Source organism: Dryobates pubescens, chromosome 2, assembly GCF_014839835.1.
Source record: "Dryobates pubescens isolate bDryPub1 chromosome 2, bDryPub1.pri, whole genome shotgun sequence".
Taxonomy (NCBI): Eukaryota; Metazoa; Chordata; class Aves; order Piciformes; family Picidae; genus Dryobates; species Dryobates pubescens.
Window position 1 is genome coordinate 26,479,169 of NC_071613.1, and position 15,376 is coordinate 26,494,544.

At 52.7% G+C, this 15,376-nt stretch overlaps 1 protein-coding gene across 1 annotated transcript; it reads left to right on the forward strand.

The window, feature by feature from the left end:
• Positions 1 to 3,736: 3,736 nt before the first annotated feature.
• Positions 3,737 to 14,838, forward strand: LSS (lanosterol synthase). Its single transcript, XM_054172624.1, has 21 exons — positions 3,737 to 3,934; positions 4,020 to 4,158; positions 4,244 to 4,352; positions 4,755 to 4,876; positions 5,211 to 5,307; positions 6,138 to 6,273; positions 6,479 to 6,587; positions 6,930 to 7,048; positions 7,377 to 7,474; positions 7,608 to 7,635; positions 8,259 to 8,315; positions 9,472 to 9,543; positions 10,443 to 10,493; positions 10,640 to 10,786; positions 11,130 to 11,226; positions 11,434 to 11,539; positions 12,070 to 12,135; positions 12,559 to 12,639; positions 12,927 to 13,097; positions 13,562 to 13,640; positions 13,835 to 14,838. Exons 2-21 carry the CDS (start codon positions 4,080 to 4,082, stop codon positions 14,006 to 14,008), a joined length of 1,998 nt encoding a protein of 665 aa, XP_054028599.1. The 5' UTR covers positions 3,737 to 3,934; positions 4,020 to 4,079; the 3' UTR covers positions 14,009 to 14,838.
• The last annotated feature ends 538 nt before the right edge of the window (positions 14,839 to 15,376 follow it).

Here is a 15,376-nt window from a genome sequence, read left to right on the forward strand (position 1 = left end):
AACATCAGTGAGCATTTTTGTTGAGAATTTGTCACTATAGATGTTGCTAGCCATGAATGTCTTAACTCACAGGTATTGCTGAGCTGGACAGCTAGTGCAGACTGAAAAAGGCAGGAGCATAAGCTTTGAGGAAATTGTCCTAGGTTTAGTTTTGGCTTTGCAAAGGCTTGCCAGCACAAGGTCCTGGATAACCTTGGGAGCAGCAGACACATCCTAAAGAGCAGCAGTCTGGCAAAGGTGCATTGCACTCTTTTGGCCTGCAAAGGATACCTGCCAGTTTGGACAGCCAGGAGGAAAATGGTGTTCATGACAGCCTAGAGCTGTTTGACCAGCCATAGTGATGCCAGGGAGGAGATGAAGGCTGCAAGAACCTCTGGGGCAGATGTTTCATCATGTGACAGGAACATCTACTGTGGCAACTTGTGCCTGCAGCCTCTTGTCCCTTCACTGTGCACCTCCAAGATGGGTCTAGCTGCATCCTCTGTAGCACCCCATCAGTCTGGAGGATAGCAGAACCCCTTGTGAGGGAGTTGCTGCATATCAGGCTGCAAGTGGTTGAAGGATAGAGCTGGCAGCAGCAGCAGTTCATCCCTGATGCCTGCCTGGGGCACAGTGCCAGGTTCTGGGGTGTGTGTTGGCATACTCTCACAAAAAGCCACATTAAGTGGCTTTGGGCTGTAAAGTTGCTCTCACAAGGCTGTCAGCCAGCCAATAACTGTGACACCACCCTTTTGTCTGAAGGGATGGTGGGAACCTCCTGCCTGCATGTACCTATTGTCCATATCATGGCTGCATAGGTGGCATTGCTCACAAGTCTTCTGCAAGTCTCAGCAGCCACTGTGGGCACTAAATGCACTTTAATCTGAACAGAAGAATTGTAAGCTTCCCTTGCCACCAGAGACTCCCTTGCAGGCTGGTGCAGAGACCCGGTGGAGGTGATGCTCTGTGTGGGCCAGTCTGTCAGGAAAGGGAGTGGGATCTATAGGGGAGCAGGTGACAAGCAGCAAGAGCAGCACACTGTCTTTCCCCCAGGCTGCTTCTGGTGGCACACTACATGTGAGTGGTTGATGAACACTGAGAGCATGCTGAAGAAAGTGCATTTCACTCAAATCATTCTGACTTCTGTATTTTAGAGGGAAAGAATGAATTGACGAGAACGGAGACAGGGACGACAGCACTCAATATGAGTGATAGTAATCATCCAACTTTATTGTTCCACACTTCATTATTTATAGTCTTATACATAGTTAATTCTATTCTAATTTAACACATGCTATTGGTTTCTCTCTAAAAGGTTACATCATTGTTTTCACTATTCTGTGGAATTTCTCTACTCAGTCTAATTGCTCTTTTTCCCAGCTCTTTGCCTACTCCTTATCTTGTTTGCCTCCCTTCTCAGGGGCAGCTTGACTTCAGCATACCAAGCAATCAGAACTTTTCCACAACTCCTACTCCATTGCTATATTTATAACAGAAAATTCTTCAAGGGCTAGCTTGCACAGGTGTTCCTGGGACCCATGTCCCCTCTTGCTCAAACCAATCCCCAACAATGAATGATATGCTGTACTGGCTGATTAGGATGGGAAGAAGCAGCAGGATCAGATGTGAGCACTATAAACCTTGTCCCTTTCATGCCTGTTAATGGGCAGGCAGCTCCAGACAACTGTCTTGATCTGTGTCCAGGCTCATAGCCGGGCAAACCTGATGTAAGTTGTCCCTGACTTGGTCTGTGAAAGTACAGGAGATCTGTGTATGAGTGTGAGGTTGAGAGATGCTGCACATTTAGTGCTGCCCAAAGAGTTTCCAGTATTTTAAAATTCATAATTCTGATCACTGAACGCAAGTGTGTAGCCTTAGAGCTCCTTTCCTTAGGGTCACTACATCCTTGCCAGGGATTTATGCTGATCTGTTCAAAGAAACAAAGGATTTTACAGAGCCCAAGACAGCAGAATGCTTCATCCCTCTGCCTGTCTCCCTCTCCCCAGTAAAACACTGTGTGGGCTCTTCATAGCAGACTCAGGAGAAAAGCCAGTGTATTTCTTTGTCTCTCCGGTGTGCATGGCACCAGGTTCTGCCAGACCACAAGACAAAGGCTGCCAGTCATTTAACTGGGAGAAAAAGGTAACAAAAGCAGAGGAATTTGGGTGAGAGCTGGAAGAAGCTTCTGCTTCCAAAGGGCTGTGCTCACAGTCCCAGCATACAGAGCAGCATTTCCGAGAGAGGTCCCTGGCTCTATGCCATGGTCACTGTGTCTGTTTCTGAACCCACAAATACAGCAGCTAGAGATGAGCTAAGCTCCACATGGAAAGCTTTGAATGATGGCTAGAAACAGAAGGTTAGGACACTGAGAAGTTGGCTGGTGCCTGTTGAAGTTGTTGGAGGGAGACAAGGGGCCCAATTTAGCGCCCTGCATGCACCCATAATGCATAACAAAATTTATGGCTCTCAGCTCTGCCCACAGCAGCCCTTCTCACTTGAGCAAGGCCCAGGGTGCCTGACACTCAAATCAGGTGCTGCTGGCAGTAGTGCTTTCAGAGGGTGCTGTGAACATTGACCCTGCTGAGAGCTTTTCTACAGGTTCAGTGAGCAAAAGTGGCTTCTCAAGGCAGCAACAACTGGCAGGACAGAGGGCAGTTGGGGAGCATGGGAGCTGTGGGAGTGTGGGCACCTTCCCTATGGCTGGTGCTGCACCAAGACATCGCGTCCCACAGAGACATGGGCTGAGCATCTAGGATTTGATGCAGTTGCTTTATATTCTTTCAGTTAACAAGGGAAACCAGGTATCCAGGTTTTGATGGTGCATCTCCCATGACAGGAGATGTTGCAGAGAAGGGGATGTGCATGGGGGCAGGTGCGGTGGGGTCACACAGCCAGAGACAGCAAGATCATGGCACATCCTGGGACCAGGCACTGGAGCTGGCTTGTGCAGCTGTGGCCCCTGTGTCCAAGGGCAATGCTTATGGGACTGAGCCCAGGCTGGTGTACCATGGCCACTTGTGTGAAGGAAGGTCCTCAGAAGGAACAGCCACTGCTAGGCTGTGAAATGCCATCAACACCCACTCCATTGGGTGTGTATCCCTTTTCATTGACCACCACTTGTCTGGCACTACCATGAGCTGCTGCTCTTGATGCTTGTCACCTGCTTCCCTACAGATCTCCCTACCCTGCCAGGCTGCCTGCCCACACTAAGCATCACTGCCATTGGGTCTGTGCACCAGCCTGCAAGGAAAGGGATGCTTACAGTTCTTGGGTTCAAATAAAAGTGCATGTGCATTCGCATGCATGGTGGCAGCTGGGTCTGGCGGAAGACTTCTAAGCAACACCCCGCATGCAGCCACAACGTGGAGCCTGGCACTGCCTCCCGACAGACATCAGGGCAGAGAAGGTGAAGGCAGCGGCAGAGAAGCCGCAGCCGGGCCGCTGCGGGAGTACAGCCCGAGCGCTGACCCCGCCACCAGACACCTGCCCGCGGGGGCGGGGTTGGGGGCGGGGTTGGGGGCGGGGCTGGCGGCCTGGCTCCGCGTCCCCATTGGCTGTCGCCTGTGAGGCGATGTCGGCCCAGTGCGGTGCGGCCGCGGCCCCGGCCCCGGCCCCGGCCTCGGTACGGATCTGGGTATCGGCTCGGCGGTGACAGGAACGTGGACGGCGATGGCGGCGGATGGCGGGTGGGTGCCGGCGCGGCGGAGGGGATCCGGGAGGATGGAGCAGGGGGCTGTGACTAACGGTACCCGTCTCCGGCAGGGCGGTGCGGCGGCGCGGTGGCCCGCACCGTACGGCAGCGGCCACAGCGCTGCCTGACTGGCGGCTGCGCTGCGAGGGTGGGCGCCAGCGCTGGCGCTACCTGGGCGACGGCGATAGCGATGTCAGTGGCGAAGACAGCGGCGAGAAGCGTGCGCAGACGGTGCTGGAGGAGCACAGCCTCGGCCTGGACACGGTGCGGGGTCGGGGGCCGGGGCAGCGACCGGGTGGCAAGCTCCGGGCTGAGGGGCACACCTGGCTGACACGTTGTCTATCCCCAGGCAAAGACGCTGCAGCCCTTGCCGGCAGCCGGCACGGCCCGGGAGGCTGCCCACAAGGGCATGCAGTTCTACGCTGCCCTGCAGGCCGAGGATGGGCACTGGGCCGGCGACTACGGGGGACCTCTCTTCCTTCTGCCAGGTAGACTTTGTGGGGCACCTTCCCCGAGATGGGTGAATGTGACACGTTTGGTATCATATAAGAGCCAGCATGCCTGATCTTCTAGGTCTCCTCATCACATGCCACACTGCCAAGATCCAGCTGCCAGAGGGGGTTCGCAAAGAGATGGTGCGCTATCTTCGCTCTGTGCAGCTCCCAGATGGAGGATGGGGCTTGTGAGTAGCAAAGATGCCTTTTTTTTGTGATGGCATCCTCAATGTCCAGTACTTGGAGCTGCTGTCAAATCTACCTAGGCTTGGAGAGTGGGATTTGGCAACTGTTCTACCTCTAAGTGGCTGGACTTACTTGCATAGCACTCCAGGTACACCCTTTGTCACAGAGATGGCTGGAGCGTTAAGTCAACTGCATCTTCTCCGTGGTGTTATGTCCCAGAGTATCATGTGTGACTGGGTAGTGCAGAGCAATGTTTCTCCCTGGGTTGGTTTGGTCTCCCCTTTTCTAGTTACTCCTGGCATTCCGCTTGACCCCAATAAAGGCAGCTCTCTGCATTGAGTTGTGTCTGGCTAATGCTAATAGATAGTTAATGGCTATGCTGTCTCTGTGCATGTGTATGACAGGCATGTAGAAGACAAATCAACAGTATTTGGCACAGCACTCAACTACATAGCCCTGAGGATCCTGGGTGTTGGACCAGATGACCCTGACATTGTACGGGCCCGTGTCAACCTGCACAGCAAAGGTCAGCCCCGTTGCGCCCAGCACAGAGCTGTGGGGCTGGTGCACTGTTGAGAGAGGTCTGGTTAGACATGAGGGCTGCGTGGAACATGGGGGGCTGCCAGATAGTGGAGAAACAGTTGCTCTTGCTTGCCCTTGATGGCACCTGCATTTTCAGTTAATGGTGGAGAAGTATGTTGTGGTTTTGTACCATTGCTTGCTTACCTTTCTTCAGGATTTCTGTTCTAGCCTGTGTGACATGCTTCCAAACACAGGGAGAAGTCAGCCATGTGGTGGGGAAGAAAGCAGGGAGCTAGCTTGATTGCATTAACCCTGAAAGCTGATATTGTTCTCTGCAGGAGGTGCCGTGGGAATTCCTTCCTGGGGGAAGTTTTGGCTGGCTGTCTTGAATGTTTACAGCTGGGAGGGAATGAATACGCTTCTCCCAGAGATGTGGTATGTGCTGTCTTTGATGTGGAGGTAGGAGATGTTGTCAGTCCTGCCACTAGCCTCAAGCCAGAGCTGTCCCAGGCACTGGTGTTTACTGGGATACAGCTACGCCCTAGAACTGGGGGTACTTGGGCTTCTTGTCAGCTCAGACAACAGCAGCAAGGCCAGCTAGTGGGTGGATAGCATTGAACACTGTGCTGGAGGGAGATGCCAGAGCTCAGACATGTTAGCTTTACCCACAAGGTCCCTGTTACATCCATGTGCTCCCTGCCTGTCATCAGTATCTCCCTTTGTGGCCAGTCAGAACTGGGCCCTATCTGGACAGGACAACTACATGTGAAGCTGCCACCTCTAACCCTCACTCATACCCTCTCGGATTACTTAGAGGGCTGCTGGCTGTCAAAGAGAGAAAGCACATGACATTTTCTCTTGGAGAAATCAGGGTCTGCACACTGCCAAGGGCTGCTGGCGCTTTGTCATCAGATGCACTTGGCTGTTAGTCTGGGCCTCTGTCTTGAAAGTCATGTGGGGAAGTGAGAGGCCATTGAACCATCTTCTCTCTGAGCCTGGGGTCCTCCCTGCCCTGTGTCATCTGGGTCAGGAGCAGTGTTTGATGGCCCTGGTGTGGGGAAGCAGCTCTGTTGGGGAGATTCTGAGCAGAGTCAGGCTGTGTGAATATTCCCTTTTTTTTCTGATTCAGCTGTTCCAGCAGCAGCAGGCCTGGTACAGGGATGAGGAAAGGCATGCCGGGCTCATATCCCTGTCAGCACATATCTCTTCATGCTGCCCTTGGCTCTTCTTGATCCTCATAGTAGCATCTTCTGTGTTGCAAACAGGCTGCTTCCTACATGGTTCCCAGCCCACCCATCCCGGCTCTGGTGCCACTGCCGCCAGGTTTACCTCCCCATGAGCTACTGTTACGCCAAGCGTTTGTCAGCAGAAGAGGATGAGCTCATACAAAGCTTGCGGCAGGTGAGGAGCTGACCCTGGCTGAGCTCCCTGGCCATTTGTTGTGCCAGCCGTGTTCCTGTGGTTCAGCCTCTGCCTTGCAAAGTGGCAGCTCTCATACCCACACAGTCTCTCTGTCCAGGCAGCAGAATCGACTTCCAGCAGTAAGCTTTCTCCGGGTGCTTGCTCCCAGCTTGCCAGGCTTATGCCCTTTTGTTATGTTTGCTAGGAGCTGTATGTACAAGACTACACCAGCATAGACTGGCCAGCCCAGAGGAACAACGTGGCTGCCTGTGATGTCTACACACAACACAGCTGGCTGCTAAGGCTTGCCTATGGTGAGTGCAGTTTTGGCTGGTGGGGGTGGGCCTTTCCTTGTCAGCTGGTGGTGGAACTGAAGATGCCTTGTACTGTGGGGGCTCTTTAGGCTCTACTGCCAGTTACTGGTGCATACCCTGGAGCTGAGATGGAGACTTGTATTGTATTGTGTTGTATTGTATGATCCTTTGGCTTCTCCCACCTTGACAGAATCAAAGCCTTGTACCCCACTCCTCAGGCTATTCTGGGGCAGAGCAGTTCCTGTGCCTTCCCCAACTTGATCATCACATGAGCAGTGGTACAGACTGCCACAGCAAGTGAATCTGGTTTTTTTCATTGCATGGCCCTTTCTTCTCCTGTAGCCATCATGAATATATATGAAGCCCACCACAGCAGTCACCTGCGGCAGCAAGCCATCACAGAGCTGTATGACCACATCAAAGCTGATGACAGATTCACCAAGTGTATCAGCATTGGGCCGGTAGGACACTTACTGTTGATCCTTTAAAAATGCTACCAGGACACAGAAAATGCAGAGGACATGGGGACAACTGTTGCCCTAGTGCAGGATACCTCTCCTTGTGGTTCAGGAAAATTATCTGAGGCAAAGCTCTAGAGTAGTCTGATGGCACCTGGTCCACTAACTGTGCTGAGTGATGCCACAGAAAAAAAAGAAGGCACTACAGATGGAGTTGTTGGGATCAAGCCCAGGACCACCTCTATGTGGTTGTGTCCTGGGTTGGGGGGATACATGTCTCTGGGGATGGAAGAAGCTGTATCTGGAGCAGTGACAGTTTTGCTTTCAACAGATTTCCAAAACAATCAACATGCTGGTTCGCTGGTTTGTGGATGGGAAGAACTCCCCAGCTTTTCAGGAGCATGTTTCCAGGATCCCTGACTATCTCTGGTAAGGGTTGAGCATGGTTCATCTGGCACAGCACAGGGCTCTGATCCATGTGGAGTGAGCATACCATGGCTCTCAACCCGCTTCCCGGCACTGTTGTGCCTGTGCTGCAGCACTGTGCTCTCTCTTCCCACAGGCTGGGCCTTGACGGCATGAAGATGCAGGTGGAGTGCTGTAGGAGTTCATCTGTGACTGAGAGGGACCCTGGTGTGCTGGGGCAGCCCATGGAATATTGGGATAGCTTATTCACCCTGGGCCTGAGCTTTCAGCATCTCACCTTTGGTGCTTGATGGCCTTGTCTGTCTCACTGCCACTTTCCCTGGCTGTGCCAGGAATGAGTAGTGTCCATCCTGCTCGTTTGCTTCCCTGTGGCTGTATGCTGAGGGGGCAGGTCTAGGCCTTCATTCCCTTCATCCCTTTCATCCCCATGGGTCCTGGGAGAAGTGAAAGGACAGGCCCCAACACTGCGTATGGATTAAGCTGTGCTTTCTCCTAGCTGTTATGTCCCTGAGCTCCTTATTGCTGGCCGCCTCTCCTGTCTCAGCTGTGCACAGAGCAAGCTAAAGCAGCTGTGTCATTTCCTATTCCCTTGTTGTCTCTGAGCTGCTGCATCTGTCCCCCTCTATGCCATCACATTAACTGTGATGCTGGGTGATGTAAAACTGAGACACAGGGTGGAAGGAACTAGTGGGGGTAATGCAGGAGAGATATTCTGTCATATAGATCCTACAGTGGGGTCAGGCTGCTGACAATGCCCGCACCTCATTATCTGCATACTCTCTTTTAGGGCACAAATGGATCTCAGCTCTGGGATACTGCTTTTGCCATCCAAGCTTTCCTGGAGGTAATGCATGCCCCCGTGCTACATGGTGCCTTAGGAAAATGGTCACTCTTGGCACATCCCCAGATACCAGTAACTTCTAATGTGCATTCGCTCAGAACTCTGCTGTCCTAGTTCTGGCATGGCATCATGTGACTGAGCCAGGGGAGCACACGTCTTCTCAGAGCCCACCTCAGTCATGGTAGGCAGGGTGCCCAGCACGGCGAGTACAGCCCATCTTTGCTAGTGGCTTTTGAAGGAGGAGGCCGCAGCTCCAGATGAATGAGTTGGGTTAGGCTTCCCAGTTGCTACTGTCTGGAGATAAAACCTTGGGCCTTCCTCTTTGCTCTGCTTGGCTTCAGAATATTGCAGTTTGGCAGGGACAGTGTGCAAATCTGCATTCCTGCACTGGGGCAGAGACAGCAGAGCATTCTTTTTGTAGGGTGGTGTACTTGCTCTGGTAAGCCACTCACCTGGTGTCGTGGTTTGGGAGACCAATTCTCCCACCACGGGCAAAAGGAACAAAAAGACAAACGGATTGCAAAAAATGGTGGAAAGTTTGAATGAGAAGCAGTGAATGTTTACAGAGAGCCAGAAGCACAGTGACAAAAGAAATCCCAAAGCAGACCCAAGAACATCCCATCCCCACCTGGGGGTATACCCAAACCTCCCCCCCAGGGCTCTTTCTTCCCCCCCACCCCCAACCCAGCCTTGGGCCTGGGCAGGCCCAAGGGAGGCAACTCACACCATTTTACCTAGGCAGCGGTGGGGGACGAAAGGAGGAAGTAAGGACCCCACGTGGATGTTTTATAGAGGAGCAGAGAATTATGGGTGGAATACCTGGTTTCCTGTGGCCACCCAGTGGGCTGGACCCTTTTGGGACCTCCCAGGTGTGGTCTGTGCAGTGGCATCCGGGCCAGCACCCAGCCTAAACCACCACACCTGGTCATGCAAATATCTGTCTTAGAGATGCCAGCAACAGTTGTTGGTTCAGTTTCCACTGTAGAGATTTGTAATGGAAATGGGAAACGAATGCAAACCTACGGGAAGGGTTAATTGAAGGGCTAGGCATTAATAGCACCTAGATCAGCAGGTCAAGGAGGTCTCAATACATTCTCTTCTTCCTGAAGGGCACATGTGTGGCCACAACTCCTTGCTGACTGTGCACCTCTGTTTCTAGGCAGAAGCCCAGAAGATGCCTGAATTCACATCCTGCCTCCAAAATGCCTATGAGTTCCTCCGGTTCACCCAGGTGAGCAGAGCCAATGGACACTGTCTCTCACATGCTGGCTATGCAGACCTGACTGACTCTCAGAGCCCTGTTGCATGTGTCTATTGCCTTCTGAAGAGCTCTTCTGAAGGGCTGGACTAGCAAAGTCTTAGGGACAGCCTCCTGTTTTCTGCTGCTTGTTGCTGGAAGCTATCTTTGCAGGTTGGAGAAGGCTTTGGCCAAGCCCAGGGATGTTTGGGTTTGGCTCTAAGAGAGGCTGGAAAGTTGAGAGCTTAGCCTTCTTTGCCCTTTGTCCTGTCTGGTGCACACACGTTTAAGGCACTATTCTGGGAAACTCAGGCTGCTTAGCAGCAGCTTGGTGCAGATGCAGTCACAAGTCTTGCTTATGATGCTGCCAATGGGAGCACTGAAAGTGGCTCCCTGGCAGGAAAGTGCCCAAAGAGCAGATGCTTTCTGAAATCAGGCCAAAATACAATTTCAGCACTCCCTGCTCCAAAGCTGACCTCTTTCTCTGTCTGCCTCCCTCAGTAGAAGACAGGTGGTGCCCTGTCCCATATAATTAGAGGACACAGTCTCAGGCTGTGCCAGGGGAGGTTTAGGTTAGATGTTAGGAAGAAGTTCTATACAGAGAGAGTGATTGGCCATTGGAATGGGCTGCCTGGGGAGGTGGTGGAGTCATCATCATTGGAGGTGTTGAGGAGGAGACTTGATGGGGTGCTTGGTGCCGTGGGTTAGTTGTTTAGGTGGTGTTGGATTGGTTGAGGGGTTGGATGCGATGATCTTGAAGGTCTCTTCCAACCTGGTTGGTGGTGGTTGTTGTTGTTGTTGTTGTTATTATTAATATTAATATTAATATTATTAATATTATTCTGCAGCCAGGCACCTCCAGCCTGCCCTCACTTGTTTCTTCTGTTCTGCAGATCCCAGAGAACCCACCTGACTACCAGAAATACTATCGCCAGATGAACAAGGTGTGATGATGAACTGGTCTCTGAAGAATGTGTGAATAGGGCAGGGATTTGGGCACAGGGGACAGGAATAGGGAGCAGCACCTCCTACCCTTACAAGAACAGAATGGGTCAGGGGAAGGTGCTAAGCCCTCCTGACCTCTTTCCAGGGTGGCTTTCCCTTCAGCACCCGAGACTGTGGCTGGATTGTGGCAGACTGCACAGCGGAGGGGCTGAAGTCAGTTATGCTGCTGCAGGAGAAGTGTCCCTTCATAGCCAAGTGTCCCTCTGAGCGTCTCTTTGATGCTGTGAATGTGGTAAGTGCTGCAAACATCAGGGCCAAGGGAAATGCAGGCAGCTAAACTGAGCTAGAGCAAAAGAAGTCAAGGCCTGATGAGTTCTTTGATCTCGTATTACTAAGCTAGTACAAGGCCCTTGACATGCTATGGCAACACAATACTTACTGTGATACAAAGCTACATCTGTGGCATGAGGTGATGTGATGGTCCAGATTAGGCCTACTTGTCAACGTAGTTTGGGAGCTGGCTTGTCTGCCAACCCCACAGATTTGTAGCTCTGACTTTGTCCTCACACCTGGCTTGGGGCCAGACTGGTGTGATATTGCCCAGTCCTAAGCCCTCTCCCTGCTTGCCTGGGCAGTTGCTGAGCATGAGGAACTCAGATGGAGGGTTTGCCACCTACGAAACAAAGCGAGGAGGTCACTTACTGGAGCTGTTGAACCCCTCTGAGGTGTTTGGTAAGGGGAGCTGTGGGGCTGGTTATCCTGTCCACTGTGAAGGGACACAGAGGACTGGCCTCACTGTGCCCAATGGGTGCCTGGCTTTGCTCCAGGTCCCTCTGTGGATTAAGTGCACCCTGGGTCCAAGGGAGAGGTTGGCAGCATGTGGCTCAGAGGCTCCATAGCAGAGGGCCTGTCACACTGATACCCTTCACGTTCTGGCAGGTGACATCATGATTGACTACACCTACGTCGAGTGCACATCAGCTGTCATGCAGGCACTGAGACACTTCCATGATATGTTCCCTGAGCACAGAGCCCCAGAGATCAGGTGAGGCACTGAGGTGAGAAGCAGGTAGGAGAGAAGACAGGCTGCAGAGTTCCATGCTGCCTGCTATGGCCTCTGTTGGTACAGGCCCTGCTTGAACCTTGTCAGGGGTCTTGACTGGACTACTGCATTGGCCCTTGATGTGTGCACAGCTGGGATACTGGTGACTTCTGCAAACTCGAGCCCTATGCAAGAGACTAGAGCCCTATGCAAGAGGCTGGAGCCCAGCCTCTCTCAAGGAGCAGAGCATAGATTGCGATCAGGCTGAGGGAAATTGTTGGAGATCTGCCTGCCTCTTGACCGAGCTGTTTCCTTGATCTTGCAGCCAGCTGTAGGCTGGATCCTCTGCTTGCACACTCACACAAGCACCCAGTTGGTGTGTGATTTGACTCAGATCATGAACAACAATTTCTGGTCTGCATGTTCTTGCCTCATTAGCCCTCTAATAATTGAACCTATCAAAGCCTCAGAAGAACTAATGGATGCCCCTGAATTTGAGCTACTTCTTAATCAGGTGTCTTTTTCCCAACCAGGGAAACTCTGCAGAAGGGCCTGGACTTCTGTTGCAAGAAGCAGCGAGCTGATGGGTCATGGGAAGGGTAAGCATTGTTCTTGGTGTCCAGTTTTCCTGTGCCTGCCCCAGTGTGAGTGGAAGGATCTGTGACCAGAGTGGCTGGCAGGATCTGTGGGAAGGACAAGTAGGGGCTGATCCTCCTCTAGTTCCTTTGTTTTGGTCTCCTTTCCTCTCCCTCCAGCCCAGGCAGAGCAGGCACTTTGTGCATTGCACAAGACCTAGACAACCCCTCAGGCCAGGGTGATGGCTCCAGCTCCTCTCAGATCATCTGCTGATGCCTGAGTGAGCTGGTCATGGGTGCTGTGTGACCAGGCATGGTTGTGCCATAAGGAAAGGCAGGCTGCAGCTCTGTGCCCAGCTGTATCATGCTGTGAACACAGACATGTTGAAGCCTGCCTCTAGCTGGAGCCTTGCACCCCTCACAGTACTGCTCTCCCCTTCTTCCTAGGAGCTGGGGTGTTTGTTTCACCTATGGCACCTGGTTCGGTCTGGAGGCATTTGCCAGTATGCAGCACACATACCACAATGGGTGAGAAGGGGCTGTTTGGTTCTACTGCCCCTACCTGTTCTTTAGGTTGGGGCAAAACTCTGTGGTGGGGCTGGATGGATGTCCTGGCTGCACATGGGCTCTCTTACCCCAGGTCCTGCTCCTTTCAAATCTTGTGCCTGCAGTATGGCCACGGCACTCGCTGCCTGAGCCTCAAACTCAGGGTCATTCTGGCCATGGGCCAGAGCACAGCTCGTGTTTGCAGCTGGGAGACATGGGCATGCAAGCACTCTCATCCCCTGCCCTCATTCTCTGCACTGTCTCTGCAGGGCTGCATGCCGAGAAGTGGCCCAGGCCTGCCAGTTCCTCCTCTCCAAGCAGATGGCAGATGGCGGGTGGGGAGAGGATTTTGAGTCATGTGAGCAGCGCACCTATGTGCAGAGTGCCACATCGCAGATCCACAACACGTGCTGGGCCCTGCTGGGGCTCATGGCTGTCAGGTAAGAGCATCCTTCACCCCTTCAGGCACCACCTGTCCCTGAGTGCTCAGTAAGATAGGAAATACAGGCTGAGCTGTGAGGCAGGGCTGGCACAAGCCCTAGGCCTACCTGGTTGAGGCCATACACCCAACCATATTTGATTGTGACCTCATTGGCCACCTCCTGCAATGAAGGACTGACATGTGCAGTGTGCCACAGGCCAGCAAGGTTCATAATGCTGGACAAGGGGGATGCAGTGCAAAGCAAAGGTCTGGATCACAACTGCAGGCCTCCAGCCTGGAAAAATGTTTCTCTCTTCATAATGTCTAGTGTCCTAGGGTTGTGAGGGGCCTTCCCAAAGCACTCAGCGTGCCTGGGACAAGCTCAGAGCAGCCTGGAGGTGGTTGAGTTCCCTAAGCACGTGGATGGGGATTTGCAGACAGCTTGGATAAGAATGCTCATGTTACCTCCCTTGCACTTTGCAGGTATCCTGACACTGATGTGCTGGAAAGGGGCATCAAAGTGTTGATTGATAAGCAGCTACCCAACGGGGACTGGCCTCAGGTACATCTTCCCTCAGGTCTTTCCAAGGGGTTCCCTGGTGTTGCAGATGTCCTGGGCATTGTGCAGCCGTTGCAGTGTGTACTTTGGAAGGGAAGATAGGTGGCTTTTGGTGGGGAAAGCAATGAGCTCAGCACCACATCCTGGACACACTGTGGTCCCTTGTCACCCATAGTACTTTGCTCTGTCTCTCTCAGGAGAATATTTCTGGAGTATTCAACAAGTCGTGCGCTATCAGTTACACCGCGTACCGCAACGTCTTCCCCATCTGGACGCTGGGGCGTTTCTGCCGGCTGCATCCCAGCAGCCCTCTCGCTGGGCAACTGCAATCCGCATCCTTGGCTGGTGTGGGAAAGACCTTGTCTGCTTGAACCTAGACTGTCCTAGATACCAGCTGCTGCACAGGGACACAGGGATGTTTGCTGCATGGGATATCTCAACACTGATCTTAATGCGTGGCCTGCTGCCTTTGCAGCACCACGGCAGCAATTCTCCCTGGCAGAGTCTCCATCTTCTATTGAACCTCTTCTAAAAATCCACTTTTAATGATTTTTCCCAGGTGTATCCTACCTCACAGGATGGAGGGCAAAGTGCCTTTTCAGACCAGTTTGATGATCTGAGAAGAGAAAGCTGTCAAGCTGTGTTGTGTTACACATCTAGACAGACTCTCTCATCCTGGGTAGAGCAAGGCTGCCTTTATCTTCCCCTCCTGCTGTCCAGGCTGGCTGTCTGCAGAATGTGGGTTTGGGGGCCTCCTCTGTGCCTGGCGTGATTGGGTGCAATGCACAATCTCTGCTGAGCTGGCCTCTGTGCTGTGGATGCCAGTGACTGCCTTTGAAATACTCTGGTCTGGAGCCTGTGCTGGGAGGGGAAGGCAACATGTCTTCCTCCAGACAGATGGGAAAGAGGAGTGCTTCACTCAGTTTTCTTCCTATCCTGTGCCCCAGCTGGTGGCACATGACTTGCCACAGCCTCAGAGGTGAAATCAGCAATGTCATTCCCATTTTGAAAACAGGGAAACTGAAGCAGAAAACACTGAGGTGGTGAGCATCAGGGCACAGCCACTCCCTGGGCGCTAGTCTTCCCCCAAAGAAGCGGGTGGCTCTGTTCAGGCTATGGTGCAGTTGGGCATTCACATTTTGTTGTCCGAGTTGGAAGTCATGCTGACTGACAGGTTAATAAATTGCTAATGGTGTTGCAAATGGAACTTAACTGTCTGCTGGTCCTCTTATGGTCTGCCCTAGTGTGTCCCAAGCAAAGGAGAGCTTCCTGGCTTGAGTCACCTCTCCCCAGTGTATGAGCACCATGTTTACCAAAAGCCATGTTTCAAGCCTGCACAGCAGAGGCAATGTGAGCACAGTTGGGATTTATTAATTTATTCTCTCCCTCCAGGGAGACCAGAGCAATTAAGCACTGCTAGCCACTGTGAGCTGCAGGGGCCCATGCACTTAACTATGTTACCCTGGGAAAACCTCCTTGGCACCCTAAGATGACGTGGGTACATCCAGAATTGAGGGCCAGGCCAGCATGAGTGGTGATGGAAGCTGGGATTTGCACAGAGCCAGGGGTGCTTGCAGGTGCCAGCCTGCCTTGCCAGTCCAAGCTCCACTGAAGTCATCACAGCTGCTTGGACAGGCACTGATGCGTTCTGTTTGTGCTTGGATGCACCTCAAGCTCTCCGTGTGCCTTTCTGTGCACCCTGAGCTCGTGTGTCTTGCAGTGTGCCAACAAGCCTTCTC